General features: G+C 44.0%; 1 protein-coding gene across 5 annotated transcripts in view; it reads left to right on the top strand.

Annotated features, from left to right (window-relative positions):
- Nucleotides 1–15,997, top strand: part of DAZAP1 (DAZ associated protein 1) — an 827,692-nt gene that overhangs the window by 460,951 nt on the left and 350,744 nt on the right. For 3 of the 5 annotated variants that reach the window (XM_044053999.1, XM_044054001.1, XM_044054002.1), the window contains exon 6: nucleotides 5,589–5,615. The exons of the other annotated variants lie outside the window; for them this stretch is intronic. In XM_044053999.1, the coding sequence (XP_043909934.1) occupies nucleotides 5,589–5,615 (27 nt within the window). The remainder of the gene's footprint in view (nucleotides 1–5,588; nucleotides 5,616–15,997) is intronic. 5 annotated transcript variants of the gene reach the window in all.

The raw sequence follows: 15,997 nt of genomic DNA, 5'->3' as shown, positions 1-15,997 counted from the left end.
AGGGGTATAAAACATGCAGCCGATGCCATTACATCAGTCTTTCTTGCTGTGCGGTGCCCGAAGCAAAAGCAGTTTGCAAGTGCCGGTCAGCAGTCTCCTGAAATTTTCGTTTTCGAGTTTCAGACCCGAAGTCTTCAAAAAAGATAAGTACCCAGTTGGAGATCCTTTTTTCTTGCTCTAACCGATGTCTGAAAAAATTAGCAATTGTCTTGCATGTGGAAAGCAAGTACCTCAGAGATTTTCATTCTTACTGCGTCACCTGTTCAGACCCAGACCACGACGTCCCTCGCTTTCGGTTTTGTACCTTGTTAAACGCCCGAACTATTCATCGTCTGGCTATTTTTGTAGCCAAATACTTTAGTTCTTGATCTCCGTACTCCGAAATGGCTTGGTTAAACCAGCAGACTACTGATCTTCCGGGGAAAAAAAAAACTTAAGGATAAAGACAGAGACAGGCCGCATAGGTCCAAAACTGCCAACGACACTTCTGTTAAGCTAGTCACCAATCCGCCGGTACTCAGTGGGGTGCTTTCGCATCCCCTGATACCCACTACTACAGATTTGCAGGGTTCTATTGAGACCCATTTGGAGTCCGGTATGCCGCGAGATGCTTCTTCGACTATGGAACCTGCGGATGTCTCTACCTTGGCTGAGTCCAGAGCTGCTGTGCAGGCACCAGCTTCTGAGGGTGTATTCAGGCCTACAGACTTTCTTATTAAACCGACAGCATCGTTTCCAACTAGAAGTACCGAATTCCTCAGGCCTAAAACTCGCACTACGGCTAGAAAACTGATGACCAAACTGCAAACTCAGGCCCATATTCCTCAAAAACAAATGCTTAGAATGGCTGAAGACCTTATTACCTTAATTAGGGGAAGCCAGCCTTCCCCCTCTGAGACCTAGAACCGATTTTCTTTCTGATTCTTCTGATCAGGAATCTGTTATATCTGTTCCTTCTGATTACCAGATTTGCCCTTATCTACTTATGAGGATTCTGATGCAGAGGATTCCATTCAGTCTGCTTCCCCTCAGAAGATTTTTCTTTTGGTGAAACCTTGCATACCCTTGGGGAGCTTTTCCGCTGGGAAAGCCAAGACTATTCTGAGCCCCAAAAAGAGACTTGGGGAATTCTTAGTCCTGCCTCAACACAGGTCTCTAGCTATCCCTCCTGTTTTGGCTATTGTATATGATGTTTTCTTGGAGTCTAGCCTTACCCCAGGCACTTTACCTCCGGCTCCCAGAAAACCTGACCAGTACTACAGAGTACCTGATTCTCACAAGTTCCTCTTCAAGAATGCTACTGTAAATCCAGAGACCATTTCCCAAGGACTAAAAGGCATTAAGGCTACTGCTGCCAAAAATCCTACCCCTTCTGATAGAGATTCTAGAGCCTTAGACAGATGGGGTAAGAAGGTATACACTTCTGCTACTTTGGCCATTAGGGTTTTAAATTGCCAGTTTCATATGTTAAAGTATCAGCAGCATATTATGGGACTACTTGAACAGAAAATGATGCTGATTCCTGACTGTGCTAAACTCAGACTTGCAAGATGTAATGCATTTTGCAGAACAAGTTGGTAAATGTACTTTGCAATGTGGTTTTGAAGCTTAAAAAGCATCTCGCATGGGCTGCTGTCACCGGATCTGTACTTAGAAGGCATGCTTGGCTTTAGGAATAAAACTTGCCAGATCATGTTAAAGCTAAATTACTGGATGCACCCTTAAACCAAGACCGCCTTTTTGGCAGCAAAGCAGAAGTCCTCAAAAGGATGGAGGAAAAAGCTAAATCTATGCAAACTGTTAAAGATTTCCAACAAGTACAGCCTCCCGGATTCAGTAGGCATTGGCCTTCAAAGAACTGGTCCTTTCCAGTCCCTTCCAGGCCTTCTCAGTCCAAACCCAGGAACAGCAGACCACCAAGACTTCAGTCTCAAGCTACACACAGATCTAGGCAGTGGGGGCTCCTACTTCCAAAGCAGGGAGTAGTACGCCACCCTGCTACAGAAAAATGGCACAATGACTTAACCTTAACCCTTCCAAGCCCTGCTCAACTACTTGCTCCGTCAGGAGGAAAGCTCGCCCTGCATACAAAAAACTGGGAACTCATTAACCAGGACAAATGGGGTTTGAACATAGTTTTGTGAGGATTCAGATTCCACTTACACACACTACTCAACCCCAAATGATTGGCCAGACCTCCCCCCAAATCAGTGGGCGAAGGCCCAACAGCAGGTTCTCTGTCTCCTCAGTATCAGGGCTATTCGACCTGTCCCAGAAGAACAAAGGGGACAAGGTTTTTATTCAAGACTTTTTCTGGTACCCTAAAAATAAAACTCCTGGCATCCTGTCCTGGACCTCTCTATTCTCAACACCTTTCTGATGGTTCCAAAATTCAAAATGCTAACTCTTCAACAGCTTCTTCCTATGCTAGCCAAGGATGCCTGGCTGGCAACCCTAGACTTAAAGGAAGCTTATCTGCACATTCCAATAAGCGAATCCTGCAGACAATACCTATGTTTCCAGGCGGGCTCCATGCACATTCAGTTCTCTGCACTTCCGTGTGGCTTATCTGCTGCACCCCGGGTGTTCACAAAGTGTGTAGCTCCAGCCATTGCATTTTGCAGGCAGAGAAATATTCAAATTTACCCATACTTGGACAATTGTCTGATTCAGGCAGAAAGCCAGGACTTGCTATTACAACACCTGGCATTTGTAAAGAAAATTCCAACCTCACTGGGGTACTCTATCAACAAAAAGAAATCTCACCTAGTACCCTGCCAACAGATTGTATTCCTGGGAGCAAGCTTGAACACAACTTCCCAGATGGCATTCCTCACTCTGGAGAAACAAGTTTGACAACCTCCTTCAAACTATTGGCCACAAAAACCCAACTATCTGCAAGGAAAATACTGCAAGCTCTGGGGTTCATGGCCTCTTGCATTCTACTAATTCCGTATGCAAGACTGCATATGAGGAAACTCCAGTGGTATCTAAAAAGTCTATGGTGTCAGCATTTTCAGGACCTGGAAACAATGATTCCTATCATTCCTTGTCCTTTGGTGGGCAGAGTCCTGCTACCTCAACAAGGGACTCTTTCACTCTACCCCCTGCCGCCCAAACCCTAACAGACACATCAGACTACTTCTGGGGGGGCTCACATGACAGGGCAGTGCATTCAGGGCAAATGGAACCCGAGACAGATGCACCTGCATATCAGTCAAAAAGAAATGTTAGCTGTACAGAATGCTCAGCCTTCAAAGACCTTATTCTTCCAGGGCAACTAGTGGTAAAGACAGACAACACAGTTATGTGGAACATAAACAAGCAGGGGGGAACCCACTCCTACCCTCTTTGCATACTAGCCATGGCTCTGTGCAACACAGCCTTGAGCTACCAAGTACGCCTACAAGCTCAATTCCTGCCAGGCAAACTAAATTCACTGGCAGACGACTTAAGCAGAAATCTCATGGACCCACATGAATGGAAACTAGAACCCAAAATATTCAACCTCTTGAACAAATGGGGAACTTCAGAGGTAGACCTGTTTGCCTCCCCTCAGAACTACCAATTGAACAAATTCTGCACCAGAACTCCCCACAGTCAAGCTTGGAAAGTGGATGCTCTGTCCTTTACCTGGGAAAGCCTCTCTGTTTATGCCTTTCTCCCTCTGCCTCTCCTCTCGGTTCTACTAAAGATCAAACAGGACAAGCCAAGGACAATACTGATTGCACCAGACTGGCCACGCCAGCACTGGTACCCCCTCTTTCACAGTATGATACTGCTCCAACCGTGGCACCTGCCTCAGACCCCTTCCCTGCTGTCCCAGCAGGCGGGCCAGATTCTGCACCCTCCACTTGAAACGCTGAACCTTGCAGCCTGGCTAATTCCATGAGCTCTCCTCTGGCATTCTTCAGTAAGCAGGTGCTGGATGTCATTCTGGAAGCAGGGAGGCCTAGTACCAGAGAATCCTATGCTGAAAAGTGGAAAAGATACTGTTCCTGGAGCCGGGCTCCGGGGATGGGCACAACGGTGCCCAGCTTACCGCATATTCTAGAGTACTTAACAGAAATGCTCCACAAGGGCCTAGCCTTCTCGTCAATTAAGATTCATGCCTCTGCCGTTTCAGAGCATTATAATACTGAGCCACCCCTCTTCTCACCCCTTGCTAAAACAATTCCTTAGAGGGGCAAAAAATGTAAGATCCCCCAGGAGAGCTCTCACTCCAGCCTGGGACCTTAACTTTGTATTGGAAAAGCTCCCCCTTCCCCCCTTTTGAGCCAGCTGCAACAGCAGAGTTGAAATTCCTTTCTTGGAAAACAGCCTTACTGATAGCCATCAAATTTCAGCAAGAAGAGTTTCTGAATTACAGGCCCTCATGGCAGTGGGAACCCTTCATTATCTTCCAAGTGGACAGGGCTTTCCTCAGGGCTAATCCTTCCTTTATGCCCAAGGTGGTGTCTAGTGTGGCACTAAACTAGTCCATTCATTTGCCTACTTTTTTCCCTAATCCCCAAAACAAAGGGGAATGGATACTGCACTCTCTGGACGTGCACAGATAACCTGGATTCTATTTGGACAGGATTAAACCTCTCAGAAAATTTGAGCAGCTGCTAGTTGGCTTTGCTGCAGGGGCAGAGGGGGAAGGCCATTTCAAAGCAAACAATTTTCAGATGGATAGCCCATTGCATTCATTTCTACCCCACAGGGGATAAGATCACATTCCACCAGGGTGCATCTACCTCTACGGCATTTCTCAGAGCAGTCCCTACCAGGGACATCCTGGAAGCTGCTACCTGGAGCTCTGTACGTACCTTCACCAGGCATTACCACCTGCCTATCTTTTCTAAATCCAGAGCTGGATTGGCCACAGCAGTCTTGCAGGGCTTAATAGCTGGCCCTAATGCTCTTCAACTACCTCCTCCCTTCCTTAACTTTGGGAATCAACCCAAATATGATGACTGCAACAGTGAAATACGAAGAAAATAGTACAGTTGTGTACACTTACCATAAATGTAGATATTAGAGTGTATTCACTGTTGCAGTCCTGGTTACCCTCCCTCCAGCCCCCTGACTTCTTTTGCCTCTACCTTTCCTTCTTGTTTGTTATATATTTTTTCATATGTATTTGCTTTTTGATGGGGGTGTACCATACCATATAATTGCTTCCTATTGTGGGGGCACCTGACATCTGGGGCAAGAAAAACTGATGTAATGGCATGTTTTATAGGCCCCCCCCTCCCCCCGACGTCATGGAAGAAGCGACAGAATCCGACACAGAAATCCGAAAACTCTGGTATTCAGGCCACCTGAGGGCTACCTGCAGGCAGATAACCCAAATGTGATGACTGCAACAGTGAATACACTCTAACATCTTCATCTATGGTAAGTGTACACAATTGTACTTTCCCGTGGTACTGCTTGAAAATTTTGGATCAGAGTGACAACATCTACTTTACAAGTCTTCCTTCTTTGATATGTAGAATATTGCAGTCTGGACAGATCTTTTAAGGCTGTCGTCATTGATTTGTAATTATATTTGCAGTACTGTTTACCTATTGACTGTTAATATTGCTAAATTTCCCTCTTAGGAATGTGGATGGCAAGTCAGACTTTAGGTAAGTGAGAACTGTTTTTCTTAAAACTCCAAAATGTTTCTACTGCAAATGTTCCGAAGTTCATTCATTCACAGTGAAAGTTCAGTCAGGTAGCAACTTGCAGATATAACAAAACTGTACAGGGATCAGCAAGGAAATGCACCTGGAAGCCCTATTTTATTTATGTAACTTAATGTAGATTTGGTACTCGCCTTCAGAAAACCTTTAAAAGATCAGTATGCAGCTTTAAATGTACTGTTTGGTGGGCATGGTCAGGTGATGTTGCCTGCAAAATTATTAAGATCTTTTGAATTCTTTAAGGATGTGAATTGATGATAGTTGTCTTAATCATCTATATCACCGCTGCAGTAGCTGTAGGGTTGTATCCTGAGAAGATTACAGCATCTGGCCAAATTCCAAAAGTTTTCATCCCCTTCCATGCAGTCATGTTGGCTGTTATAGGCTTAGCCATTTGTGGAAGAAGCTATATAAACAGTGACTGAAAATCATCAGTACTTTTTTTGCCGCCTCGTGCAAATGCTGCTGTGAGGCTTCTCAGGACCATCAGTCAGCCATAGGTTTTCTGTCGGACACGTAAGACTTCTTTAGGGAACCCTTCCACACTTTTATTTTTTGAGTATTTGATGTATATATTTACCCACTTTCTGACAGAATTCTATATCGTAATTCAATAATGCTGGTAGGTATTCCTCGAATACTACTATTTTAGCTCTAGGAACTGCTGCCTATCTAGGTTTTGGAGTTTAAAGGATTTTTAAGTTAATTTGAAGATTTTTTTTGTTGTTGATTTTGTCCTTTGGACAGTGTATTTTAATAGCAAAAACTGTGTAGTGTAAATGTTTATTTATCACAACCTTTCATTTGTATTGGTAAGATCACTTTGGGGAACAGCATCTCTGACTTTGGTAGGAAATCATGTGCTGCTTGTGTAACTTGTGTTGGGGAATTGGGACTTTTTTTTTTTTAAGTTTTTTTAAACTGCTTTTGGTACTCTTCAAGCCAACTCTTCCAGCCCGCCAACAATAAGGCTTTATCAGGGATACTTATCCCAGTCTTGCTAATTTTCTTCCGGTGTACCTGATTAAAAAAACAAAAAAAAGTAAAAACACAAGCACTTGCCCTTCAGCACAGGTCACTCAGTGCTTCAACCAATGGTTGGAGTGACTATGATTATGCAGCCTGCTCTTACTGGTTTCCCAGAATCCCTCTGATATATCTATGGACTTGGAGGTCAGACTTCCTTGGCTGCTCCAGAGAGACCTCTTGCTCGGGAAGATGTACCTTTCTCTCCTTGGTCTTCCTTCAAGGATGTTTCTTTGGAAAAAGAAGAAAAGTTAATCATTCTGATAGTAGAGATGATATAACTGAGGCTGTTCTTTGAGATTCTGATGTGGACAGACAGGTATGTTATTGAATAGTATCATATGACAGAAACAAGTGCTTCATTTAAAGAATGTTAGTTTCGAGGCAGTCCATTAAGTTGCAACAGTTCTAACTTTGAAATAACTTTCTTGGAGAGGAAAGTAAGAAAAATCAATAAAATTTAAGAAAATGGAAGTTTTTTTTCCACAGAGGAAACTTATCTGCCCAGCAAAAAAAGCACAAGCTGACTGTCGATCCTCAAAAACCTCAGGAATGTACTGTTTAGGGGCAGTAAAGCTCTGGAGGGTTTGCTTCCGAACTAGTCTTTTAGTTGTCTCAAGCCCTTGCTGCTTGACAGTTTGGGCATGTGGGATGTGCCGTGAAACTTTGTAAGCTTGCAGACTGTTTTAATCCTTTGCAGGATGTAACCAGTATAACTAAGGCTGCTACCGCAGTGGTCATTCGAACATCTGTTATGGTAAGTTCAGCTTACACTACTGTACTTTGTCATCTTTTGGTTTTTATAGCCAAAGACTGACTCTATACAGTGAGCCCAGTCAGTACAAATGGTGGCTTTGTTTTGCTGAGACTCTCTAGACTTGATGAATTTTCTCTGGGACAGGTGGCTGTTCCTCCTGAACTGGGCATGTACTTTGATTTATTAGAACAAGAAACTCCACATACTGCACCCATTCTTCTCATTTTACCAGCTTTGGAGAAAGCTTTTAATGCTGTGTGCAGCTGTCCTGATTCTCAGCCATCAGTACCAAAAAAGGCAGATAAGCATTCTAGTGCGTCTCAAACTAATGTCTCTTGTCTTGGAGCAGAACCAGCAGCTACTGCTCCTGCTTAGAACCCAAACCATTTCCCAGGGGGGGGGAAAGTAAATTGCTGGACAGAATGGGTAAAAGACTTTCTTAATTTACTTTAGCCTTTAGAATTAACCAGATCTACATGTGGAAGTTTATGCTGGTGTGCGCTAATAGAGTTTTCTGCTTTCCAGCCCTCTTGAAGGTAGTAGCTCGTGAATCAGTTTACTTCTAATCTGTCAAATTTCTAAACGTGCATCAAGTGGATATGATTGTGCTGATCCTGATTTCCAGGGTTTCTAATTCATCTACAATATTGAGAAGATTTTTCTGGGTACATAATTACAAGTTTTCAGATTATTTAACGTCAGTAATTTAGAACTCTCCTCTGGATAGGGATGTTTTATTTGGGCTTTCTGCTTGGCAGATCCTCGAGTAGTGGGATAAAAGTTTGAATTAATGCATGGAATTTCTGGGTTTTTTCAAGTCCTCAGTATGTCCTTCTGTTCTGCTGTTGTAGTATTCTTTACATGGGGGAGATTGCCTGCCAAACAACCTGACATCGGCCAGTGTACAAGTGTCTTTAGTGCCTAGGGAGCATGGTACGTTGCACGTAGTCTGCTATTGGATGTAGCCTATAAAAGTGATGCATGCACTATTCTCAGAACTTTGCCACCAAAGAGAACATTTTTCCTGTATGTATGATCTGATCAACAAAGAAATTTAAATTGTCAGGTAAGTGCTGTGTTTAGGGAATTATTTTTCTTGGTTTTGATTGTGTCGTCTTAGATGCTTTTGCATCCTCAAGCAAGACAGATTTTATAAGGTGCCTGCAGACCTAAGTATTTAGTCAGAGCACCCTCTGCTGACCCATCAGTCATCACTGTGTCCTCTGACAAACCCTCAAGTCTTCTTCCCCTCTACCTCCCTGCTATCTTCTGACAAGGGCAGCAGGCATCTGGCGAGAATAGGCAAGAAAGTGTATATGTCCACCACCCTTGCATTTAGGGTAGTCAACTACCAAACCCCTACTTTATGCCTAAGGTCGTCAACGAGTTTATATCACTCAACCATGTGATCCACCTTCCTACCCTTTTCTCTTCTCTGCAAACCTCTGCAGAAAGAGTTTTGCACACTTTGGAAGTACACAGCTTAGGTTTTGTCTGGAAAAAACCAAGGGCAACAAATCGGACCAGATGTTTGTTTCCTTTCACCCTAGAGCCTTAGGAATCCCAGTCACTAAGACCGTTTCTAACTGGATTTCTAAGGCTATCACCTTCTGCTACTTTGGAAAGAGCCTCCTTTCCACAGTTAAGGCTCATTCTGCCAGAACCATGGCCTCATCTGGCGCTTTCTTCAAAGGATTGGACACAATTCTATTCTGGAGGCAGCTTACTTGGTCTTCAGTCCATACATTCATTAAGCATTACATTTCTAAATCCAAGGCAGGGTTCACTAGGGCCACTCTCCATGGCTTCCTGGAAAATTCCTCTGCCCCTATCCCCCTCCCTCTCCTTCTCCTCCTCCTCATGAAATTTTGCAATCTCCCTCATGTAAAGAATAGTGCAACAAAAGAATAGACCGACATGGATTAGTTGTGTAAAATCTTACCAAAACATTAGATGTTCTTCTGTTCTCTCTCTCCCACCCTCCATCCCCCCTACATTTGTTCTTCTTGGATGTACCTAGCCTACAGACCTATTTCTGAAGCGTTCTCCCTGGGGCACTCAGTTCTGAGGATGGTGTGTCTCACTTTTCTGGACTACATCTGATAGCAGAATACATCCGACATACCACACACCCTAGGCACTAAAGACTTTTGTATACTGGCCAGCATCTAGTCACTTGGCAGGCAATCTCCCTCATGTAAAGAATACTGCAGCAGAAAAGAGAAGGACATCCAACTTCATGGTAAGATTTTACACACCTAATCTTTCCTTCCAAATCCAATACCGTCTTTAAAAGACAAGACAAGCAAGTGATGCCTCCAGCGAACAGACAGGCATGTAATTGCAAAACGGGTTTTTTTTTTTTTTTTTTTTTTTTTTTTTTTTTTGTCAGGTGCCCTCCTTAGAGTAACTATACCAAAAACCTTGGTCTCCTTTTCCTTTCCCTTCCCCCTCCTGCTACTCCACCTCTTTCACAGAATCTGACCCTCTGTGTGCCTTTTTGGTAACAGGGTGTCTCAGACGAAAGAGTTTTGAAGGTGGTTCAGGAGAGTCATAGATGGCAATGGCTAGAAAATACCTTCTCTCAGGCGCTTCTCCCCATCAGTCAGTTTCTTCAAGTGCTCCAATACATGTTAGAGGCAGGAATCTTGCAGCATGTTATTTTATTATTTATTTATTCCAGTTTGATGACCGGGGAGGTCTACTGGGCTCGGGGAGCCCATTTTTAGTGGAGGCCCAGGGAGAAAAGCTCCATAATACATAGTTTAGTTGCATGAATAATTACAGAGAAACTTTGCATTACAAACAACAGGTAGCATTCAAAAAGAAAACAAACTATTACAATTTTGTTTAGGCAAGAAAGACAGGCATATAGCCTGGTGGCTAGATTTTACAGTTTAGCTATTTATATAATCTACATATGTTAGCTAGGTGAGAAGGTTAGCCAGGCGTAAAAGAGGAGGAGAGCTTGAGAGGTATGGGGTGAAGAGTACAGTTGCATTGTTGCTGAACAAATGGGAAAAGGGCTTTTACTCCAAAATGTTTCTGGTTCTTTTGCACACCTACAAAACAAACACCAGAAACAGTAGATCCAACAGCTTGAATTTTATCTGCGACATAAATAGTACATGCTGGAGAAGACTGATGTGTGTGTTAATGAATCCCTGTGATATAGAAAAAGTTCCGTATTGACCTTGTTCAGAAGAAACCTTGATCATTGGATGGGAAATTGCACATTTGCCCCTGGTCTGGCCCCCATGTGTCTGATGGACAAAGGTCGTCAGTAAGTAAATTAATCCCCAAACTAACATACCCCCCAAAAGCCTTAGTTACTTCTTTACTGACATACCCCACCATTTAGGTGTCTAAGAAACACTGGTACAATCCTGGATTTTGGGTTACATGGCTAAACTTGTAAAGACTCTGGTTGTCATTAGCGTAGTTATAAGCATATGAACCTATGTTATGGTAGCCTTGGACCTCAGAGATGCTTACCCTTGCATTGTCATGTAAAGCAACTTCAAGGGATTTTTTTAGATTTTTTTTTAGCTGGGTCACATTATTAATTCTCTGCATTACCCTTTGTGCTGTCCAGTCAGCTAAGAGTGTTTCCAAGGTGACTACTGCAGATTGCAGGATATCCATATTTTTCTTTAGACTTGGCTTGTTTGTTCGTTTTTTTTTTTTTTCTCAAATGTCAGGAGTCCTTAAAGGTATTTTCTCTCTGTCTGGAAATCAGGTAAATATGCAAAACTTCTCCTTCACTCTATTCCACACTTTAGTGTTTCTAAATTGCCTGATAGACACTGATGCAAAAGACTTTCCTTCCTTAACAGAAGGTGAATTTGTATTTAGAAATCTTCCTGAACTTTTTTTGCCAGCCTCAAACTACTGCCAGAAATTTTTTTAGGATACTAGGCATCATGGCTTTTATGATTCTCATGATTCCTTTTGCCAGACTACATACGAGAAAGATTCAGTGGTACCTCAAAAACATGTGGACCTAGCATTCCCTGGAGTTTCAAATTCCAGTCTTGGGCTTTATAAAGTCAGAACTGCATTAGTGGAGGGATCAGATGTCTCACAATCTCAGGTACCCTGTTTTCTCCACCTACCTACCCAAAAACAATTTGTATTGATCGATTTGTCAGATTTTGCTTGGGGAGCAGTTTTAAGGGGAGAGAGGGTGTAAAATGCAGGGACTGTGGAAAAATTTGGAGAGAACAAAGCATATGCATATAGAGGAGATTTTGGCTGTGGTTCAGGTCATAAAGTCTCCATATCTTTGGGAGCCAGGTCCTCTCCAGATCATAACAGACAACACCATGATTATATAGTACATAGAGGGGGACACCAAGTTATGCCCTTGGTCCCAATTGGCAGTGATAGTTTGGAAGTTAGCTCTTCAGCACTCCTTAATTCAGAAATCTTGCATATTGTCAGAGCAAAACATTGTGGAGGATAAGCTGAGCAGGTCCTTGCGAGTGGAAACTCAATTAAGTCTTCTAGGAATTGATCTACATGTGGGGAACACCTCAGGTAGATCTGGTCACCTCCTTTTGAAACTGACAACTGCACTGGTCTGTTCCATGACTCCTTTTGAGCAGGCCTGGAGAACGGTCTCTAATTCCGTTGGTAGGGGATGTTCATTTATGCAATCCTACCCCTTCCATTGATTACCACGGTAATTTTGAAGATTAAGAAAGACACTCGTCATTCTGGTGGTACTCTTCTGGCCGAGGAAAAAATAGTTTAGTTCTAATGGAATTGATCAGGGGAATTTACTGCAAACTTATTTACAAACTGGATCTACTCCCCTAAGCCAGGGGGAGTTTTCACCCCGATAATCATCCAGGCAGTCACTTGAAGTTTCAATTTTGATACCTTTCAGCCACTTGTTTCATGAGGACATGCAGCAGGTACTAAAGTAGGCAAGAAAGCCTCCTGCTAGAAAATCATATATTGGCAAATGAAAGAGATTTTCTAGTTGGTGCCCATCTAATGACTAGGTTACCCATCAGTGATATTGTACCACAGTTGCTCAAATATTTGTGAGAATTACTATCTTCTGGCCGCTCTTATTCCTCTATAAAGGGTCTCTTTACAGCCATTTCAGTATGTCTGCCTATGGGATACCCTCTCTGCTCTGTTTATAGTCTGCGTCTATAGGGAACTTTACGCCTGAGACTTCCACCTAGACAGATTTCACCTCCTAGGGATCTCAGTTTTGTGCTAGAAAAACTGCCATTATTTGAACCTGCCTGTCAGGCTGGCTTTGTTTATCACTTGGAATACTGTTCTCTGGCGTAAAATAAAGGTGTCAGAGTTGCAAGATGTCCTCCTGTTGCAGTATTCTGCATATGGGTTTACCCTTCAGTCTTGCATATGTACGGCCAGTGTCCAAAAGCTTTCATTCACACTCTGGTGCGTCAGATGTGGATGAGATTTCATGGGCCATAAAGATGACGGCACGCACCAGCCCTCAGAACTTTTCAGCCGCCAGTCGTATGCCACATGTTCCTGTTACCACTGACAATGTATTCGTTCAGATAAGTACCCCGTTGTGCACCTTTTTCAGTCCTCCTAATTTTGATTATTGCTTGTCAATGTCATCCAAAAAGGTAAGCGTCAGTGAGGACGCCAGATCCTTCATAAGGACGCCCACAAGTGCCTTTTCTGTTTGGGAAAATCTCACGACCATAAGGCCTGCCGTATTTGCCAGGCGTCTGTACCAAAAACTTTGTGTAGTCGCTTGCGTACTTTAAACCTACACCTCGAGAGCCGTCTGAAACTACTTACGCTTAGGATGGAGGGCTCCTCTAGCATCCCCACAGAACCACCAAAACAGAACGCCAGGACCTTACGACTACTGCTGAGCCATTTCTGGTAGACTCCCAACCTGTGGCCAACATATGCCTGGTTACAGGATCGGGTTCTGGATCCGCCACTTCAGAGGTCACTAGTACCTCTAAGGACGTTGCACCATCCACAGGCGAGAGCACGTCCGCAAGAAGCTATTCCAGCGCTGCTAGTCGACGCTGGGAGAAACCAGTGTTTAATGGGGAGCCTTCCGACACTTTGCAGTCGCTTGTTTCCAAACAGATGTCCACTGCCCCTCTTAAAAGAAGGGAAAAGAGAAAATGCATCTCCCCCTCTTTAGAAAGCATGCCTGATTGGCAGGCTTTCAGCCAGTGACTTTTTGCCTCCACCTCTCCTGAGCCCTAGGCCTCTGCTTACAGATTCAGCTCCCAGGGAAGAGGTAGTCCTTTCAAATTCCCCTGAGGAATCACTTTCCTACAACTCTCAACTCTCTTCACCCTTGTGGTACGGATCCCCAGAGGAAGAGTCACTGGACCCTCTCAGTTGTAGATCTTGCCTACAATGAGACCATTAGCATGATGGAACACTTTAAATGGAATACCTCAGAAGTGTCTGAGGTAAAAAAGAGGTACTACAGCCTTCTTAAAATGGAACCTTTAGCCCATCTGCTGTTCCTTCCATCCTGCCTTCCTTTTTTTCTGCATCTCTGAACCCTGACTGTCAGCCTCCTGCTCCACGCAGACCTGATAGGCTTTACAAAGTACCTGATACTGTTAATCAGCTGATAGTGTCCACTGGCTAACCCAGCCACTATATCTATTGCCACTGACACACTGACATAGCCACTAAACTCTTGCCTAATACCACCATTCTCCCAGCTGACAAGGACAGCAAACAATGGAAAGATTAGGCAAAAAGATTTATACCTTTGCTACCTTGGCTTTTAGAGCCACAAACTATCAGACGCACATGGCCAAGTACATCTGGTCTCTTTAACAATCTGCCACCAAACATTTGGCAGATATTCCTGACTCCCCTGCCGAAATGTCACTGTCCTCTCTCCTGGCTCTCATATCCCAGGTCACCAGACACTCCAAGTGTAGCTATGATGCTACTGAATCCTCTGCCAGGTCAGCAGCATCAGCATCTGCCTTACGCATATACTCCTGGCTTCACCTACAAGTCCTGCCAGGTGATTTCAAGGCAAAGCTCACTGATGCTCCCCTGGACAATGCTGCACTTTCTGGCTCTAAGGTTTCAGACCTCTTTAAATCTCTGCAATAGAAAAGAAAAGAGAAGCAAGACCTTAAACATTTACTGGTCTCACCAATCCCTACATTTCACAGAAACTATCCTTCCAAAACAGTTTATTAGGAAACCCTCCTGGCCTGCTCCTCCTAGGCCTCATAAGTCCACCAGAAAACAACCTTCTCTGCCTAGAGGATCCCCTGCCTCCAGCCAGAGAACTCCCTTTCAAGACAGGACAGGTAGCATCTGACTACCTGCTAGTCTTGCCTTCCCCCCACCTCCTCCTGTACATCTGTCTGCCCACCTCTCTCATTGTCTCCTTTTTTGGGCTGTTCTCATCAAAGACAAGTGGGTCCTGTCCATCCTCCAAAACGGCTACTTCATGTCATGGCTCTACTCTCTCCCATATGGCTTGGCATTCCTCGACCCCCTACGCAGCAGCTGCACCTCTTACAACCAGTACTGCAGACACTGTTGTACCAGTGCACTATAGAGTCAGTTCCCTCCTCTGCAAAAGGAAGAGGTTTCTATTGAAGGCTTTTCTGGGTCCCCAGGAAGGACAGACCATGGAGACTCATTCTAGACCTCTTACGTCAGTCTCTTCATACAAGTACCTACCTTCAAAATGTTTACGCTACCAGCCCTGTTCCCTTTGATTATCCCACAGGGATTCTTGGCTACATTAAACATAAAAGATGCTTATCTCCACATCCCAATCAGCCCCTCCCACAGGAAATATTTAAGATTCTTGGTGGGCTATTCTCACAATTCTTTGCCTTGCCCTTTGGACTTTCCACCACACCCAGGGTTATCATCAAATGTTCTGCACCTGTGGTGGCTTACTGCAGGACAAAAGGAATACAGATATTCCCTGGACGACATGCTTATCCAGCCTGCCAGCCAAGAAATACTGCAAGTGCATATCAACTTTTGTCGTGACCCTACTACAGTATCTGGGATTTTGGATAAACCTGCCAAAATACCATCTTCAACCAACACAGGACATTATGTTCCTAGGGTGCAGAATACACTCAGATCTCATGGAAGCATACCTACCATCTCCAAAAGTGAGCTCCTTGACCGAACATCTCCTCCTGGTACTTCACTCTACAGAGTTGACTGCAAGGCAGTACCCTATCTGGGATACATGGCAGCCACAATACCCATGCTTCCTTTAGCAAGGCTACACATGAAGCTGCAGTGGTACTTCCACTCAATCTGGAAGCAACACAACCAGCCTCTGCAGCACATTGTGCCCCTTCTTTGCCTAAAAAAGGAAATATGGTGGTTGGATCAGGTGCAGCTCAACCAAGGCCTACCACTCCAACCATCACTACCCACTAAGGTCATGCATACAGACGCTTTAGACCTGGGATGAGGAGCCACCCATGGACACAGACAGGTGCAGAGCCTGTAGCCTGATCACCTCAAATCAGAACACATCAATGCTAGAGAGATGAGGGCAGTTCTTCTA

This window comes from Protopterus annectens, chromosome 13.part0, assembly GCF_019279795.1.
Source record: "Protopterus annectens isolate FY-2018-M chromosome 13.part0, PAN1.0, whole genome shotgun sequence".
In the NCBI taxonomy this organism is placed as follows: Eukaryota; Metazoa; Chordata; order Ceratodontiformes; family Protopteridae; genus Protopterus; species Protopterus annectens.
This window is presented reverse-complemented; position numbering and strand designations above follow the sequence as displayed.